Source organism: Aulonocara sp. 'chitande type north' Nkhata Bay, linkage group LG10 (genome assembly GCF_057382095.1).
Source record: "Aulonocara sp. 'chitande type north' Nkhata Bay isolate Kocher_YH1m ecotype deep benthic linkage group LG10, A_spYH_male_GT1.1, whole genome shotgun sequence".
Taxonomy (NCBI): domain Eukaryota; kingdom Metazoa; phylum Chordata; class Actinopteri; order Cichliformes; family Cichlidae; genus Aulonocara; species Aulonocara sp. 'chitande type north' Nkhata Bay.
Window position 1 is genome coordinate 22,455,717 of NC_141353.1, and position 16,329 is coordinate 22,472,045.

Consider the following 16,329-nt stretch of genomic DNA (forward strand, 5'->3'; position numbering starts at 1 on the left):
TCGAAGGAGGTGGTGGCTTACGGCAGGTGCCTCAACCCTGACTCACATCAAGTAACCTCAACAGGTCACATGATAGGGTGGGGCAAGGTCTCACAGTGGTTTCACCTGAAACCTCTGGTGGTAATGACCCACGCCTTTTTTCACACCTTGTCTCATGTGATGACATACGTGATTAATAGTGTGTCAACGACCACCTCCTAAGCAGCATTAGGGCTTAAATACCTGGGACTTTTGGTTTTTGAACTGAAAGAGCCTCTTGGATGAGAGGTGAAATGGGTTTAAAAAACTTAAAGCTCTCTTTCTGGCTCTTGTTTTTCCTGTAATGTAGACGGGACAATTTGATAGCCATGAAGCTTTTTTGCTAAGCAATCTGCTTCCTGGTTGTCACTACATATTTAACTGTATGATTACATGACAGCTGCTTTTGATTTTGGATTGAATAGGCTGTTTTCTCATAATAAAACCTATTATAAGACAGTGTGAGTACAGATGTAACACAGATAGGAGATATTACATTAACCAGCTTTTCTTTTGGTATACAACATAACTCCTTGTCTAACAAGGAGAGATTTTATCCACAATTCTTTTGAATCTTTATGTCGATGATGTGTCAAAGAATATGAGAGCCTGTAAATTTAGTGAACCACATCATGTATGCAGATGATCTTGTGGTCTTCAGTCCTAGTAGTGCTTCTCTCCAGCAGCTACTTCACATATGTTCTGCGTATTACTCGCAATGCCTGTAAGAGCGATATGATTTCTAGATTCTATATAGATTAAGGAGGAAATCTATCTCAGATTTCCAAAGTTTACATTGTCAGATAATAATCTTACTGTCAGTAATGAGATCAAATATCCTGCAGATCTTTCTGCAGATCCAATGACAGATGACAACAATATTTATAGGCATGACAGTTAATGTATGCTCAAGCGAACATCCTCTTATGCAAATTTACTGCATGTACAGAATGAGTGAATATTTCTTCATTTAGAGCATACTGTACACATTTGTATACAGAACACCTGTGGATGAAATACAGGGAAGCGAGCTACATGTAGCTTATAATGATGCCATGAGGTTGTTACTAAAGAGACTAAAATGGCAAGTGAGATGCTTGTAACTGCTGGAATCAGTATATTTAAAGCTTTATTAAGAAATCTCATGTTTAAATTTATATTCAGGCTCAACACGCCTGAGAATGAGATCACTGGGCTAAATGGATATCAGGTTTGGCAAAACATGAGTCTTTATTGGAGGCACTCCTGTAGTCTCTTTGTGGGTGTATTTCTTTCTATGGACAATGAGTGCTGAATAAAGATTGACTGATTGGGAAACATTGAAAAGAGGAGTCTCTAGCCACCTGACAAAAATGATAATGCTGAAAAATACTGCAGAGTGCAGTGGCCAGTGTGAAGAGGACGAGGTTTGCATTTAAGTTATGCATGAAAAGGAACACCAAAACGACCACCAAAAAAAACGATAGCATACCTCCTTGTTTCATCTCCACACAACAAATGAGCTAGGGATCAAAAAGCCCGAGCCAAGGATGCGCTTTTACTGAAGCTTTGGTGGGGGGGTTGGGTTTCTCATTTTTCTCACGACCTGATATAGGCTGCATCGTGAAAAGACAGGATAGCGATGGGAGGAGGGTTTTTTTCTGCCCTGAGTGGGCAGGCCCTTAAAGCACGGCGTGGTTATATTATTGGCGCATAGCTGTTAAATGATGAAGAATTTTAGAGAGGTTGCCGGTGGTCCAACCAATCGCGTACCGAGGTGTGGCCCCGTGAAGGCGTGGTCTAAGCGAAGAGGGGCCGTCCCAGAAGCGGAAGTGTGTCTCGGCTGATCTTTCGCTGTCATTCGGCCACGGTCGGTTCCAAGAGAGAGGGGCAGCCAAGAAGCAAGCAAGCACACACACAGAGGATCGGCTGGCTCTGAAGGAGAGACAGTTAGTGAGAAGAAAAGAAAATAAAGCGAACAATGAAACCGATCGAATAAGGCTTTATGAACGAACCGAGTATAAGTCACACACTGCCACGTTAACAAAGCTCTTCGATGATACGGTCCAGATTACAGGCAGCAGATAGAGAGCTGTGTCATTGAGCAGGCAGGACACGTCAGGAGAAGGGAGAGAGAAAAAAAAGAGCTGACCGACTGCACTGTACGAGTCAGCTACTAAAACCGCCTCTGAAAACCTTTGCCTGCCGCACTCATTGTTTCAAGGACACCGTCTCGCTCTCAGCCCGAGGGAAAGGATCTCGACACAGACGACGCCGAGGTCGAAAGGTGGTGATCAGAAGGTGAGGAGATGTTTTATTCGCTTGCCTTCAACCTGTCCAGCTAGCTAGCATTCGTGCTAACGGTCGTTAGCTAGCAAGCTAATGTTAGCAACGGATGGAAAAGTTAGCTGGTCAGCTAACAGCGATTTAAACTGCTTCTCCGTCGACGCGTGAAACCGATTAATTAACAATAATTTGCCCGACTGATAAAAAAGCCGTATTAATATAAACGTAATTTTGATAGTGGGCTCTTCCCAGGGTGCTGACAGCTGTCAAACAAGGTCGAGTGTTTTATTTTTGACGGTTTTGTTGGTTTTTTGTCAATATTTTCAGCCTTCGTTGATATTTTGTGCTAATGTGCGTTTCTTGGGTGATAATTAGTTGCCTGTCAGTTGGTTTTCGTTAGTAAAACGTCCCCAAATGGAGACTATATGCTCGACACAGCAGTGGTTCTGGCTTTACTGGTGGCTGCCAGCAGCTCAGCTGTAGACAATCTGGCAACGTCACGGGGTTATAATTAGCTAAAGATGTAACGTTAACTGGCTGGCTTTTTTTAAGGATGAGCTCTAAAGCCACAGTACAGTGAATGTTATATGTGTGTAGGATCTCATTTAGAACCTACACATAAAGAGATTTCCATGCCTCTGTGTCCCCTCACTTCGTTTTTTTTTTTTTTCTAAATCCCTTGATCTGTTGGTTAATGTGAGTGGGTGACTGCTAACTCAGTGCATGTCATGCTTGTATGCTCTTCTCTCTATAGGACCAAACGATCACGGGATAGCACTTGTCTGTGGGGGGAGAAAACAAATGGGGGATTACGGGTTTGGAGTTCTAGTTCAAAACAACACTGGCAACAAGTCTGCATTCCCGGTCCGAATCCACCCGCATCTGCAGCCCCCTCATCATCACCAAAATGTGTCGCAGAGCCCTGCCGCTTTCATAAACAGCACCACAGCCGCAGGGAATGGCACCACGGGAGGCTCTCCCTGGCTCTTCCCTGCCTCCGCCACCCACAACAGCGTGCAAGACGAAATCCTGGGGGGGCCAGAAAAACCCAAAGCACAGCAGCAACAGGAAATGCAAGAAACGCAAGAAAAGCAGCAGTTGTCTCCTGGGAGTCACCAAGAGGGTGGAAGTGGCGTTGGGATAATTTCAGAATTGGAAAAAGCCAGGTCCGAGGAAGGCAAGACAGAGAATGGCACATCTGACAGCAGTAATGGAAAAGAGAAGCAGCTCCGTCTTGAGTCACCTGTTCTGACAGGCTTTGATTACCAGGAGACATCTGGTCTCGGGGGTACGGGCCCAGTTCAGTCCAGTACAACCTCGTCATCGCTTTCTGGCTTTAACAACTGGTCACCCGCCATCCCACCTGCGCCATCAACAATCATCAACGAGGATGTCAGCTTTTTCAACCCGGCGTCTGCCAGTAACGGGCCTCTGCTGTTCCAGAACTTCTCACACCACGTCAGTCCAGGGTTTGGTGGGAACTTCTCCCCCCAGATCGGACCAGCTGCTGCCTTGTCCCAGCACCACCCGGCTCCCCCACCTCATCCCCATTTCCAGCACCCCCACAGCCAACACCAGCAGCATCGGCGTTCTCCAGCTTCTCCCCACCCACCACCGCCCTTCCCACACAGGAATGCAGCTTTCAGCCAGTTGCCGCATTTGTCCAACAGCCTGAACAAGCCCCCGTCTCCCTGGGGTCCAGCCAGCTACCAGAGTCCCTCTCCCTCCCCCGGCTCCTCCACTTCCTGGAGTCCCGGAGGAGGATATGGTAGTGGTGGCGGCTGGGGAGGATCTCAAGGCAGAGATTATCGACGCGGGCTGAATGGCGGGATGACTCCCATTAACTCTATCTCCCCATTGAAGAAGACCTTCCCTAACAACCATGTGGCATCCCAGAAGTACCCTCGAAACAGTCCCGCAGGCTTTAACCCCAAGTCCTGGATGGATGATGGAGTTGGCCGCAGCGATAACATCTTCCCCTTTCAGGTCAGTTTGCCTCTAAGATGTTTATTCAGATGGTTGAGTGGGAATTTTCACTAACTGTATGGAATTGTCCTCTTTTTCTTCCCAATTATGTTGTATACTAAGCATGAATGTCCAGCGTATATGTCTGGTTCTGAATATTTTTCAGTTGTAGCTGCTCATCACCTGAATTATTAAACAGCAGGATGTCATTTATGTGAACTATTAATATTATAGCATTATGTGGTACAGCTTCTATTTTTAGACACAGCAGGAGGGCACAGATTTACACGATGCTTTTGCTACTGTGTTAAACCTGTTATTGGACTCTGTACTTCTATAGCTGAGCGTCCTTTGCGATGACTAATGTGGCTCTGTCACTGCAGTGGTGTGTGCCATGTGAATTGGGGGGGGGGGGCGCATATAGGAATGGGGGAGAAGACGGCATGGACAGAAAAAAAATGATAAGATTTTATAATGGGAGACTGGGAGAGCGAGGTACAAAATGAAGACGGCGATGGAGGGTATAACGACAGACAATAGTGTCAAAAACTATATCTGCATTAAGTGATGAATAACAATACATTATGGTTAGATTGCTTTTGTTCCAGTCGTAAACAACCATTAGCAACAAACGGTGATACTGTAGATCCATGAACCTTGCTCAGTTCTTTATGCTTTGCATATATTAGGCTCTTGACCTATTACACTGTGTAAAAGAGAGCCTGATGATTTATAAGATTTAGAGTTACATTAATCACTTACTGTATGTCATGGCATGGGTGGCCACCCCTTAATAAAAAAAAAATCCAACCTGTTCATTCATTTTAAAAGCTGGGTCCACATACAATGAAGACTGCTTAAATAATTGTACTGTCACATGTAGAAACCAGCTGTAATGGAAAGAGGTAGAGGGGCCTGGAGATAAATTCATTCTATTGATCTAGCCCGTGATTGATTGTGCTGGTCGTTATAAGGAGGAGGGGAAAGAGACAGAGGTGGCTATAGACCCATCTGGGCCTATCCAGTGAAATGTTTCTTTAAGTACCCTACATATCCTTTACTTTTTTACGTTGTGACAAAGTCCCTGCAAGTTGGTGTCAGTCGTAGTCGTCGTCATGGATGAAAATAGATCGTGTTAAATAGTCCTGGTGGCTGCATGTCTTTTTAGATTCAGCAGCCTGTCAACATCATAACTGAACGTATAGATTGCAGATTTCCTGGACACGTTCTTTACCAGTGAATCCAAAATTCTCTAAAGATGCAAAGTAACTTAAAACTGTTAAAAGTGATGCTTGTTGTGACCTTTCTTCTTGTCCATTAGCAGTTAATGACTCAACACTCCACAGGCTCAGCAGCCAGAAGGTTGTGCGGACATGTCTTGACATGTATTAGAGAGGGAGCACATGCTTCTCAGTAGCTATTTAGGATTAATGTTGTTAACAGCTAATTGCTGTAGGTAGTTGTGCGGCCCAGGTTCGTGTCTGACCTGTTCCAGTTTGCTTTGATGAGGAGACTATTTAAAGGGGGCCTGTTATTCTCATTTACAGTTCCATATTTTTATTCTTGGACTCCACTAGACTAGCTTTGCATGATTCAGTTAAGACATCCTCATTTGTCTTGTACAGGGTGTTGGTACAGTTCATCCAACGTTTGAAATGAGCTTTTTTAGCTCCCACCCCATCATTGCTTAAAGCCACTAAATGTCAGTGACCTTCTGTGGTCTCTGATTGTCACCACACTTGCTGTGTGGACTTCCCTTAAGAGGACAATATTAGGAACATCCTCTCTCTTTTAGCTAGTTTTCTGGCAGCATAATTACAAGGATGGTGGCTCACTTATTTAGCATTGTAGTTTAAAAAAAGATAACTAAAATTATAACTTCATCCTATTGCTTCTATTAACAGTTTTTACATGTCAAAAAGATTTAAAAAGCTTAAATTGATTAAATAACTGGGCAAATGTTGTGACCTAGTTCTGTATTACCTGTTCAACTAATATCCGTCCTCTTAAGTTAATTAGTTACTGTATGCAAAATCATTTGTTGTGATATGTGAACGGGGTCATCAGTGATAGAATACTATAATGATCTTATAGAAGCATCACTTTCGGCTCATGCTGGAAGGAGGGAGGCTCTCCTGTGTCTCACTTTGTCTCCATCCTCCTCCCTGCTTTGTGCAGAGGTGCACATACGCAGCTGTTATGTCTTCATGAGCACAAAATTACAGATTAGCATGGTTGGATGGTACAAAAAAAGCTGTTGGCTTAATAAAAAAAAAAAAAAAGACCAGAAAAAGTATAATGAGAAAGAAGTTCCCAACATGCTTTGTAGATTTAAATGCGTTAAAAGCATTACAACTGGCGTTACAACTGGTGTCAAACAGCCTGTAGATCAGATTTGGGTTTCTGCAACAATTTTGAGAAGCCTGACTGTTACATCCCGGTGTTAGAGTTAAGCTAGCTTTCCTGTAGCTGCAGTATGTTGTTCTTCCTTGTGGTTGAATCAGATCAACTAAAGTAGCATTGTCCTCTTGCCCCCTTGATACTGCAAGGGCAGATGGAGGATGGGCGTAGAATGGCCTCCCTGTCGGTGTGCATGTCTGAGAGAGGGAGAGGGACTGATTATGTAAGTGTAACTCCTTTTTTAAAATAACAACACATTTAAAATATAGGTTTCAATAACAAACAAAGGATAACAATGACTGTTAAGTCCTCAAGCTCATTTTGAAACCTGCCGCAATCTCCACTTTTGCTTCTTTTCTTCAAGAACATCTCCTTCGTGAATCTGTACTTTTCAAGCATATGCACGGTGGCGTAATGGCAAGTCGGACACGATCAGTTCACGCAGATTTGTTTTCGCCTCGCTTTGCGTGGATGTGGATCGGTATTGTTTTGCCCGTAGTTACATCTTCCACTCAGATCTGTATCAGTGCTGCTTGTTGCATTGTGTAATGCAGCCGCTTTGGAACATTCACTTCATATGCACTTCATGTGGATATTAGGATTTGTTCCAACTGAGATAGTTTACTACATGTAAATGAGGATTTGCTTATAAGTCTGTCAAATTCTGAATCACATCAGTTGTTTTTCTTCTCTTTTTTCTTTTTGTCAGTTTCGATCCACCACAAAACAACCGAATCTTGAAATGTTTCATTTTGGTGTGAGCATGTACTGTAGGTCATGATGTTGTGGTGAAGTGGTTACTGTAGAAACCATTGTTAAATTACTGCACAGCCAACCAAGCGTCACATTTAATTGCCAGTGCCTTCTCTGTATATTTCACTCTTAAATACATCTATCCAAGTGTTGTTTGGCTTTCATTATCCATGCTTGCATATACATGTGACATGAAAATTGCCACATCGGTCTCATCAGTTGCCTTAAGCAGTTTCCTATCCATTTACTCCCGTAGCTACAGAAATACTCCAGAGGAAGTTATGGGAAAGATGGCTTTGTTTTGCTTTCTTTAAAACTGTTTTTAAAATGGTTCTTGTCAATGTTTGTTGAGATCAGGCATTGTTCAGATGACTGATTACACAAGTTGTCTTACACAAGGCACTCCCGGATTTGGTAAATGAAACACTGTAGTTTGTGTAACTAAACAGACCTGTGTCACATCCCTTCTCCTGTAAGCCTCAACTGTTGGAGTTTTAGCACACACAACAGATGAAGGATCAGTTGGGCATTATTCAGGTCTTCTGTGTTTGATGAAATAACTCCTATTTCATCACAACATCTGCTTCTTTGTGCATTTTTAATGTCGTAAACATGTAATATAGATGATTTCTGTAAGTCAGTACTTTTGTGACCTTTGCACTATAAACTCGCTGCACATAAACACAATAAATCAATAGTATGCAACCAGTCAGATATGTTACAGTGGTTAACTATCCAGACACACTGCTGCTAACTGCTAGCACACAGTTCACTTAGTAAATAACCTTTGACCAGAAATGTGTACTTTTTAAATGTCAGGGAAGTCTTTATTTTCTTCTTCTTCTATCTGTTATTCTTTCCTTCTTTGTCCTCTAATTCTTCACCTGTGAATTTCAAGGTCAGAAGCCTGCTGCTGTGTCAGGTGTACTGAGTGGTTTCAGACTGGTAAATCTGGCCAGTGACCAGGTCAAGACCTGCAGGGTCTGAGGTAGAGAAGCCAGCACAGGATATTGCCTCAGTAAGCCACCTGGGTAACTGTTGGTTACAGCGCTCCTGACTGTTTGTGCAGCTTAGAAATAATGATGCTGTTATCTGAAGGCACATTATTAAAACTGTCTCTGTGTATGTCCAAAAAATCTTTGCAGAGTGTGGTTTTACATATCGCTTTAACCAAAACAACGCTACTTTTTATGTAAAATCAGACCTGTAAATGACCAGTACACGGGGTTGTAAGCTGGTTTGCGTTACGAATATTAGACTATTAGGCCGTTTGTTTTTACTCGATAAGCCTGTGCTTTAAATATTTGTAGTTGGATTCCCTGCGTCAGCTTACATGGGCTCCAGCTCTTCTGTGACCCTGAATTTGATAAGAGGTTAAGAAAATGGATGCATGTTTGGAAAATACTGTAGCTCTGGAGTGGGCGGCACAGTGGTTAGAGCTGTCGCCTCTCAGCAAGAAGGTCCTGTGTCTGCATGTTTCCCTTTTGCCTCCAGATACTAAATCTTCCTCCTACAGTCCAGTGACATCCATGTTAGGTTAATTGGCTGTCTCTGTGTTAGTGCTGCTATATACTGGCGACTTGTCGAGGGTCTACCTCTCCTCTCACACCATGACAGTTGGGAGAGTCTCCAGACCTCAGACCCCACCCCCAATCCTGAATCAGATTAAGAAAATGGATGGATGTATAACTGGACGGATGGTGCTCAGGAGCCTAAAGATGATATTCAGTATTTACATGAACCTTTGTTGGTTATATTCTACAAAGGCCAAGGGTGGCAGTACATGCGTGAAAACTGCTAACATCTGAATCTTTAATGAAAATATGATGCAGAAAATATTGAGTGTGAACTAGAGGAAGTGCAGTTGGGTAAACTCTATCCTGTCCAGAGTTAATTGTCAGTAAAAAAGTTAGACAAACAAAGCCATGGAAGTGGCTGAAAAAGCAAGGCCTGTTGCTTTGTGCCTGATAAAACCGAGAGTAAAATGCAGCTATTTATTATGTCTGGTAATGGCAGACAGAAAACATTGTTTGTAAACTCTGGTTGAGAAGAGATAAGAAAGGTATGTGTGAACATCCGTTCATATATGTACTGTGAATTCCTGAAATAAAACTTTCACTTTACAGCAGAAGTATAAGTTCTGGATTAGCAAGTAAGCAAAGCTAAATGTTATTTTATTATTGCCTGAATTTATTCCGATAAGTAATTTTCTTCTGCTCATTTTTATTTGTTCATAGCTCATTTGTGTCCTGGAGCGATCTGCTTATTCTTAAACTGATATATTTTTGTGGGATCACTAGGATGTCAGGTGTGGCAATGGCAAATGGTTTGCATGGATCAACCCCTTTTTTGGGGGTGAAATGGTAGAATTATTGCTGCGGTTTTTCACAGATGTATTAATAATATATTTCAAACAAGGCAAAAGTACATTTTTAACTCCCTAACCCCAAAGCACACACACGTATATATGAGTATGAATACTCACGTATAGGGCTGCTCAATTAATCGAATTTTAATCACGATTACGATCTGGGCTTTCAACGATCATTAAAAATGACTGAGCCGATTATTAGCCCCTCCCTAATTTATTCGCGACACCTTAAAGGCCGTTCCGTGAAAATATTGTCGGGCATAAACCGGTCCGTGGCGCAAAAGCAAAAAAGGTTGGAGACCGCTGATTAAGAGGACCCGAGGGAAGCTCGGAAAGCTAAGCAGAAGTTATTTGGAGAGTGACTGCCGTTGGTTGAAAAGAGAGTTTAAAAAAAAACTAACTTCAGTGGTGTTGCACACTATTTTATATTATTTTTTTTAAAGTCATTGTTAACCCTTTAAAGCCGGTCAGAGCAGCACGCTCCGTTTTGCGTAACTATTTTTAAATCCCTGTAGAACCTGAACCGTGTAAGCTAGCGCAATAATTTGTTTTGCATATGAAACCGGAGGAGTTGTACTTACATCTGATGCCATCAGCTTGTCCTCGGTCACGGTTTCGTTCCACATATAGCTTTGCAAAAATTGCATAAAAAGCGCTTGTAGGAACAAAAACATAATATTCCAGAAACACGCTTTGCCGTTCCTATCAGCTGTTCGTAACACTTCCCACAGTGAAATGATGCACATGCTGTTTTCTTTGCAAATTTGCATCATAGGATTGTTTTTTGTTTTTCCTGCAGTATATAAAAATTGCTGTATCTCCAAAATAAAACTATGAAGACACTCAAAATAAATTTCCTGTTGTTGTAAACTATTTTTTGCAACTTTATTGTATTTAAAGTTTTGAGGGATAAGCCTCTTAAATTTCTCCAAGTAGAAATATATGTAAACAAAACAAAAGCGATTTTCAATTTTTTTTGTAGTTTATTGCACTTTTTTGCAATTTATGTAATTACTATGGACTTAATGCATACATATTATTAAAATATGGGCTATAACAGTTGTATTGATGTATAGCAACTTGAAATGCTCCCACAAATGGCACTACAGCATGTAAAAAAAATAATATAAGCTCTGGTGGACTTGGTTCTATAGTAGGTCTTAAAGGGTTAAATAAATATCGTCAAATAATCGTGATCTCAATTTCAGTGAAAATAATCGTGATTATCATTTTTGCCATAATCGAGCAGCCCTACTCACGTATCAGGTAATTGAACTGTAGACCTGCCCATTTTCCTGTGTTAAACACAACACCTTATGGTTCCTGTACACAATCACGCTGACACTGACAAATTTGCTTTAAAGATAAGCCTCAGGCCTTTCAGGTACCCTTCCTTGCCTACCTGTGATGTTCTGCATGAAAACTGTCATGCCATTTCAGACAAATTCTCTTGGTCATTTGAAGCCCAAGGTTAAAACCATTACCACTGGTCCTTGTGACAGTGTTGTTAAATTAGAAAAAAAACTTTCTTTTTTTTTTCTTTTTTTTTTAACTAATGAGCGGTGCACCGGCAAGCACATAACTCTCCTGCTCATACAGCCTCATTGTGCCCTTCTTACGCCCTTGACAGACGCTCTGCAACAGGAAGAAAGGGCACTTGTGTATACGTGTGTGCATAAGCCCTAATTAGTCACTGAAATATGTGTTCAGCAAAATTTGATATAACAAAAAAGAGTTGACAAAGGAAAGTTTATGTTCAGGTGTCTTATAGGGCTGCTCGATTATGGCAAAAATGATAATCACGATTATTTTCACTGAAATTGAGATCACGATTATTTGACGATATTTATTTAACCCTTTAAGACCTACTATAGAACAAAGTCCACCAGAGCTTATATTATTTTTTTTACATGCTGTAGTGCCATTTGTGGGAGCATTTCAAGTTGCTATACATCAATACAACTGTTATAGCCCATATTTTAATAATATGTATGCATTAAGTCCATAGTAATTACATAAATTGCAAAAAAGTGCAATAAACTACAAAAAAAATTGAAAATCGCTTTTGTTTTGTTTACATATATTTCTACTTGGAGAAATTTAAGAGGCTTATCCCTCAAAACTTTAAATACAATAAAGTTGCAAAAAATAGTTTACAACAACAGGAAATTTATTTTGAGTGTCTTCATAGTTTTATTTTGGAGATGCAGCAATTTTTATATACTGCAGGAAAAACAAAAAACAATCCTATGATGCAGATTTGCAAAGAAAACAGCATGTGCATCATTTCACTGTGGGAAGTGTTACGAACAGCTGATAGGAACGGCAAAGCGTGTTTCTGGAATATTATGTTTTTGTTCCTGCAAGCGCTTTTTATGCAATTTTTGCAAAGCTATATGTGGAACGAAACCGTGACCGAGGACAAGCTGATGGCATCAGATGTAAGTACAACTCCTCCGGTTTCATATGCAAAACAAATTATTGCGCTAGCTTACACGGTTCAGGTTCTACAGGGATTTAAAAATAGTTACGCAAAACGGAGCGTGCTGCTCTGACCGGCTTTAAAGGGTTAACAATGACTTTAAAAAAATAATATAAAATAGTGCGCAACACCACTGAAGTTTTTTTTTTTTTTTTTAAACTCTCTTTTCAACCAACGGCAGTCACTCTCCAAATAACTTCTGCTTAGCTTTCCGAGCTTCCCTCGGGTCCTCTTAATCAGCGGTCTCCAACCTTTTTTGCGCCACGGACCGGTTTATGCCCGACAATATTTTCACGGACCGGCCTTTAAGGTGTCGCGGATAAATTAGGGAGGGGCTAATAATCGGCTCAGTCATTTTTAATGATCGTTGAAAGCCCAGATCGTAATCGTGATTAAAATTCGATTAATTGAGCAGCCCTAGTGTTTTATTATAGGTAGCTTTGCTGAATGCATACAGTAAGTGAGTCGTTTTAATCTAATCCCCAAGCAGTTCAAATACTGCTTGAACGCCTCCCTTTGTCACTTGTTTTAAAACCCAAACGCACACACTGTTCAGACAACACTGTGTATTTGGTTGTTTTTGGCAGCTGGGAGTAGTTAATATTACTGTTTAGTACAATCACCAGAGCTGAGCAATGTGGAATTTTTTAAATTTTTTTTTATCACAATTCTTTTCTTTAATGTCAGTCTATCGATCAGTATATAATTTTGACTTTTTACTTGTGATGATGTAAGGTTGATTTTGATTTAAATATTTATTTCTGGTCTGCATTTTAAAACGAAATAGGTATATAACAAAGTGACAATCTAATCAGTTAAAGTTCTGTGACAGAAGAACGCAAACAAATGTCTAAATTCTTTGGTCAGTTCCAAATAAATAAAATGGATCCACATTTAAGAATGGAAAATAAATCACTAAAAATGGCATCGATACTTTTCTGTTGATTCAAACCGTTCTGTCCCAGTCTTCTGAGCCTTGGACTGTGTCCTCTGGGGTGTCGTGCTCTGTAATGCATGAGTTTTCGTTAACATTTTCTGGTGTCATTTTGTCCTTTAGCTTGCTCATACTCCTGACGTTCTACTGTACGTGGTTGCAGGAGCCCAGACATTAGCGCATGTGCCACTACCTGCTGCTCTTCCTACGCTTTGCAGGTCACGTTAACCTGATATGGCTCAAACTCTGCTATTCTCATTGTCATTGGACTTTTGTGTTGCCTGTCAAAACATGGATGGAATGAGTTTTATCAACTTTATATTTATTTTGTGATAATTAAATAATCACAAGCGTCAAAAGAACAACTTGTTTCCCTTTCCTGTACTACATTTTTCCTCTTTTTATGATGAATTACCTCACTATTCACTTTTGCTCTCCCCTTTCTTTAACAGCTGTATCTACCTTCCTTCTTTGGCCTTTCTATCTTTTACAAATCTCAGGGATGTAATTAAAAGCTCAACCTTCCAACAATTGAATATAAGCGAACTATTAAATAACCTCCAAATTCTACAGCCTTGACAAATTACACATCACCAGTGTGTAATTTAGTTACTCTTTTTTTGCCTTTATGTTGTGCATCCCTTTACCCTGCCACAGCTTCCATTTTATCTTAACAGCCAGATGACATTGATGATTAATGTTGAGAGTTAATCACCCACAGCATGTTGGATTTAATCATTCTTTGATGACTCTACATGCCATGAAAATCTGTTGGAGGTTGCTCAGTTTGGTGCTGCTAAAGATTAGATTCTGTTTAGAGGGAGCAGTCACACAGTGGTAGCCAGGCCCAGCCCTGGTTTTGTTTGCTTTTTTGTTTTTTTCCAAACATGCTTGACTTGAGCTTTTATGATATTAAAGGCAGCGTGTTGTCGGTGGTCTCTGTTATAGACGGAGCCGATGATAGGCTCTCCTGTCCAAATAAATATCTCCTGTCAAAAATAGACATTGTTTTTTATAGATGTCTAAAATTGATTGGAATTGACTCTGTGTAAATATACCAGGGAGCCCAGAATGGCAAAGCCCAGATCTACCTAGACTACTTTTTCAGTCAGTGTTAAGCAACTAGTGTGTGCTGTGTGCAGCACTTTATGCACTGGTTGTAAAGCTAACCCATATCATAATTTAATGAACCATAGATTGAATGACAGATGAACCAATTTCTGATCATGTGTGACCCAGTACGCTTTTGTCAAGCATTTCAAATAAGCTTCTTAGACAATGCATAGGTCCCAATTTAAACAAAAAAAGAAAGAAAAGGGGGGAAAAAAAGAATTGATTATTAATTTTAGATTGATAAGAATTACTGGCTGAAAAAGTCAAATTATCTGAGAGGTAATTGTAATGGAATAATAAATAATAAGCCCATTTTTGTGTGTTCCATAATCCTTATTCTGGATAATAGTCCAAAATTTTTAAATGATTAGTTTGGTGCATAGTTTTTAATTCAGTGTCAAACAAACAGCAAATGGCACCGGGCCTGGTAGAGTAAGGTTGCCTTGCTGCATACAACTAACAATTCACACCTATCATGCATAGTAAAAGGAAAAAACCCTGCACTGTCACTGTTTACATTATCAGCTTCAAATAGACTGCTTCAGGGTTACACGTTTCTGCAAGAGATGATTTTGCAGTGTGAATGGGCTGCATGCAAATTTAAGTGTATGCATTAGGCCGTGTTCATAGATTACAAGAACTACCATATAAACCGTCATTTTTCTTGCTTGTGGCTAATGTGCGTGCATCTGTGCATGCTTGCAATCTGTCAGGGATAAGCTCTTTGCTGGACAGCTGGCCAGTTGTTGAGAGCGAGTGAGATGCAGAAATCTGATGATTAATCACTCTCCAGGCTAATGCTTAGCAACTGCAGAGAACCAGCCAGGCCTCAAATCCACCATACTGAGTCCATCTCAGCCACAAAATGAATTTGTATTATCCAGAAACAGTATAATAGAATTACCCTGTCATACTACACCGCCCACATATGATGGTAAATAAACTGATGCCACAAAGCGTGCGAATCCAAAAATGCGTACAGCATTGTCCGCTTCCTATTTGTATGCATTTGTCGTCATGTTGGAATATACTCATTACCCTTGTATACTTAAGGCAGAAACCAAACCTGGACTCTGTTTCTGCTTCCCTTGCCTTGGAGTGTTTGACTTATTTGTCCTTAGGCAATAGCGCAAGTGCACATATTATACTGAAGCGGATATGAGAAAATGGTGGACACAATCTGGCCTGTATCCCCATGTTGATATTTGTTTTGAGGGAGAGAGAGTTAGTGCATTGGGTGTGTTCTGCCACAGTGTTGTTTCTGTTGTAGTCAGCTCAAATGCTGGTAAGAAATTTGGCTACAGCTGGGAAGTTTGGCTGTTTTACCAGCCAAGTGTGCCAGATACCCAACCACGCTCTTCAAGCCGATCAGATAGTAGATATTGAATTTTGGTGAACAACTCCAGACACCGGACGGTAGATTAATGAGGAAAAAGAGAAAAAGTGTGTTGCCCTCCTAGTCAACCCTTGAAGTGTAGTTCACTTGGATAGGTGTGTTTCTTCTGAGCCTTTTAGCATGGTAACACAAAGGACAATGAACATTTCTTAGTCTTTTCTGACACTGCCTGCAGTTTGCCGTTAGGCTTTGAATTGGTTGCTGGTTTAACAACAGAGATCTTTGCATAGCTGCTGCTGAAGAAACAACATAGTAAATTTAAAGAGTGACTGATAATGCAGCCTTAGTGACATGATGGGTATTCTCTGCCCATTATCAGTCAGGCCCAGGGCAGAGCTGACTATGTAGTGTTGTTGTCAGGATGTTTTCTCTGTTTTGTCTGAAACGGTGAACTTGTTTCTGTGTCATGCTTTATTTCAGTTATTTAACACTTTTCTCTTCCGTTTTTCTCGAGGCAGAAGTTTTCTGACCAACATTCGAACTGTTGCTACACCTGAACTGTATGAGTTTACTGCTTACTTTGCTTATAGTTTTTAAATTTGGATTTAGAGTTTTCCACATTTCATCTGAACTGTCCGCCGATTAGGTTTAAAAAGAAACAGGCCACATTGTTTCACACTGATGCTTTTGTT

The 16,329-nt window shown here is 40.7% G+C and overlaps 1 protein-coding gene across 7 annotated transcripts in view; it reads left to right on the top strand.

Annotated features, from left to right (window-relative positions):
- Positions 1 to 1,750: 1,750 nt before the first annotated feature.
- The window catches only part of cpeb4b (cytoplasmic polyadenylation element binding protein 4b), a 37,923-nt gene continuing 23,344 nt past the window's right edge, over positions 1,751 to 16,329 (top strand). For 2 of the 7 annotated variants that reach the window (XM_086309152.1, XM_086309156.1), the window contains exons 1-3: positions 1,752 to 2,298; positions 3,038 to 4,269; positions 6,803 to 6,871. In XM_086309152.1, the coding sequence (XP_086165278.1) occupies positions 3,085 to 4,269; positions 6,803 to 6,871 (1,254 nt within the window). In that variant the 5' untranslated portion in view covers positions 1,752 to 2,298; positions 3,038 to 3,084. Of the gene's footprint in view, positions 2,299 to 2,364; positions 2,559 to 3,037; positions 4,270 to 6,802; positions 6,872 to 16,329 lie in introns of those variants that run through there. The other 5 variants (XM_086309154.1, XM_086309155.1, XM_086309153.1 and 2 more) reach the window with 5 other exon arrangements.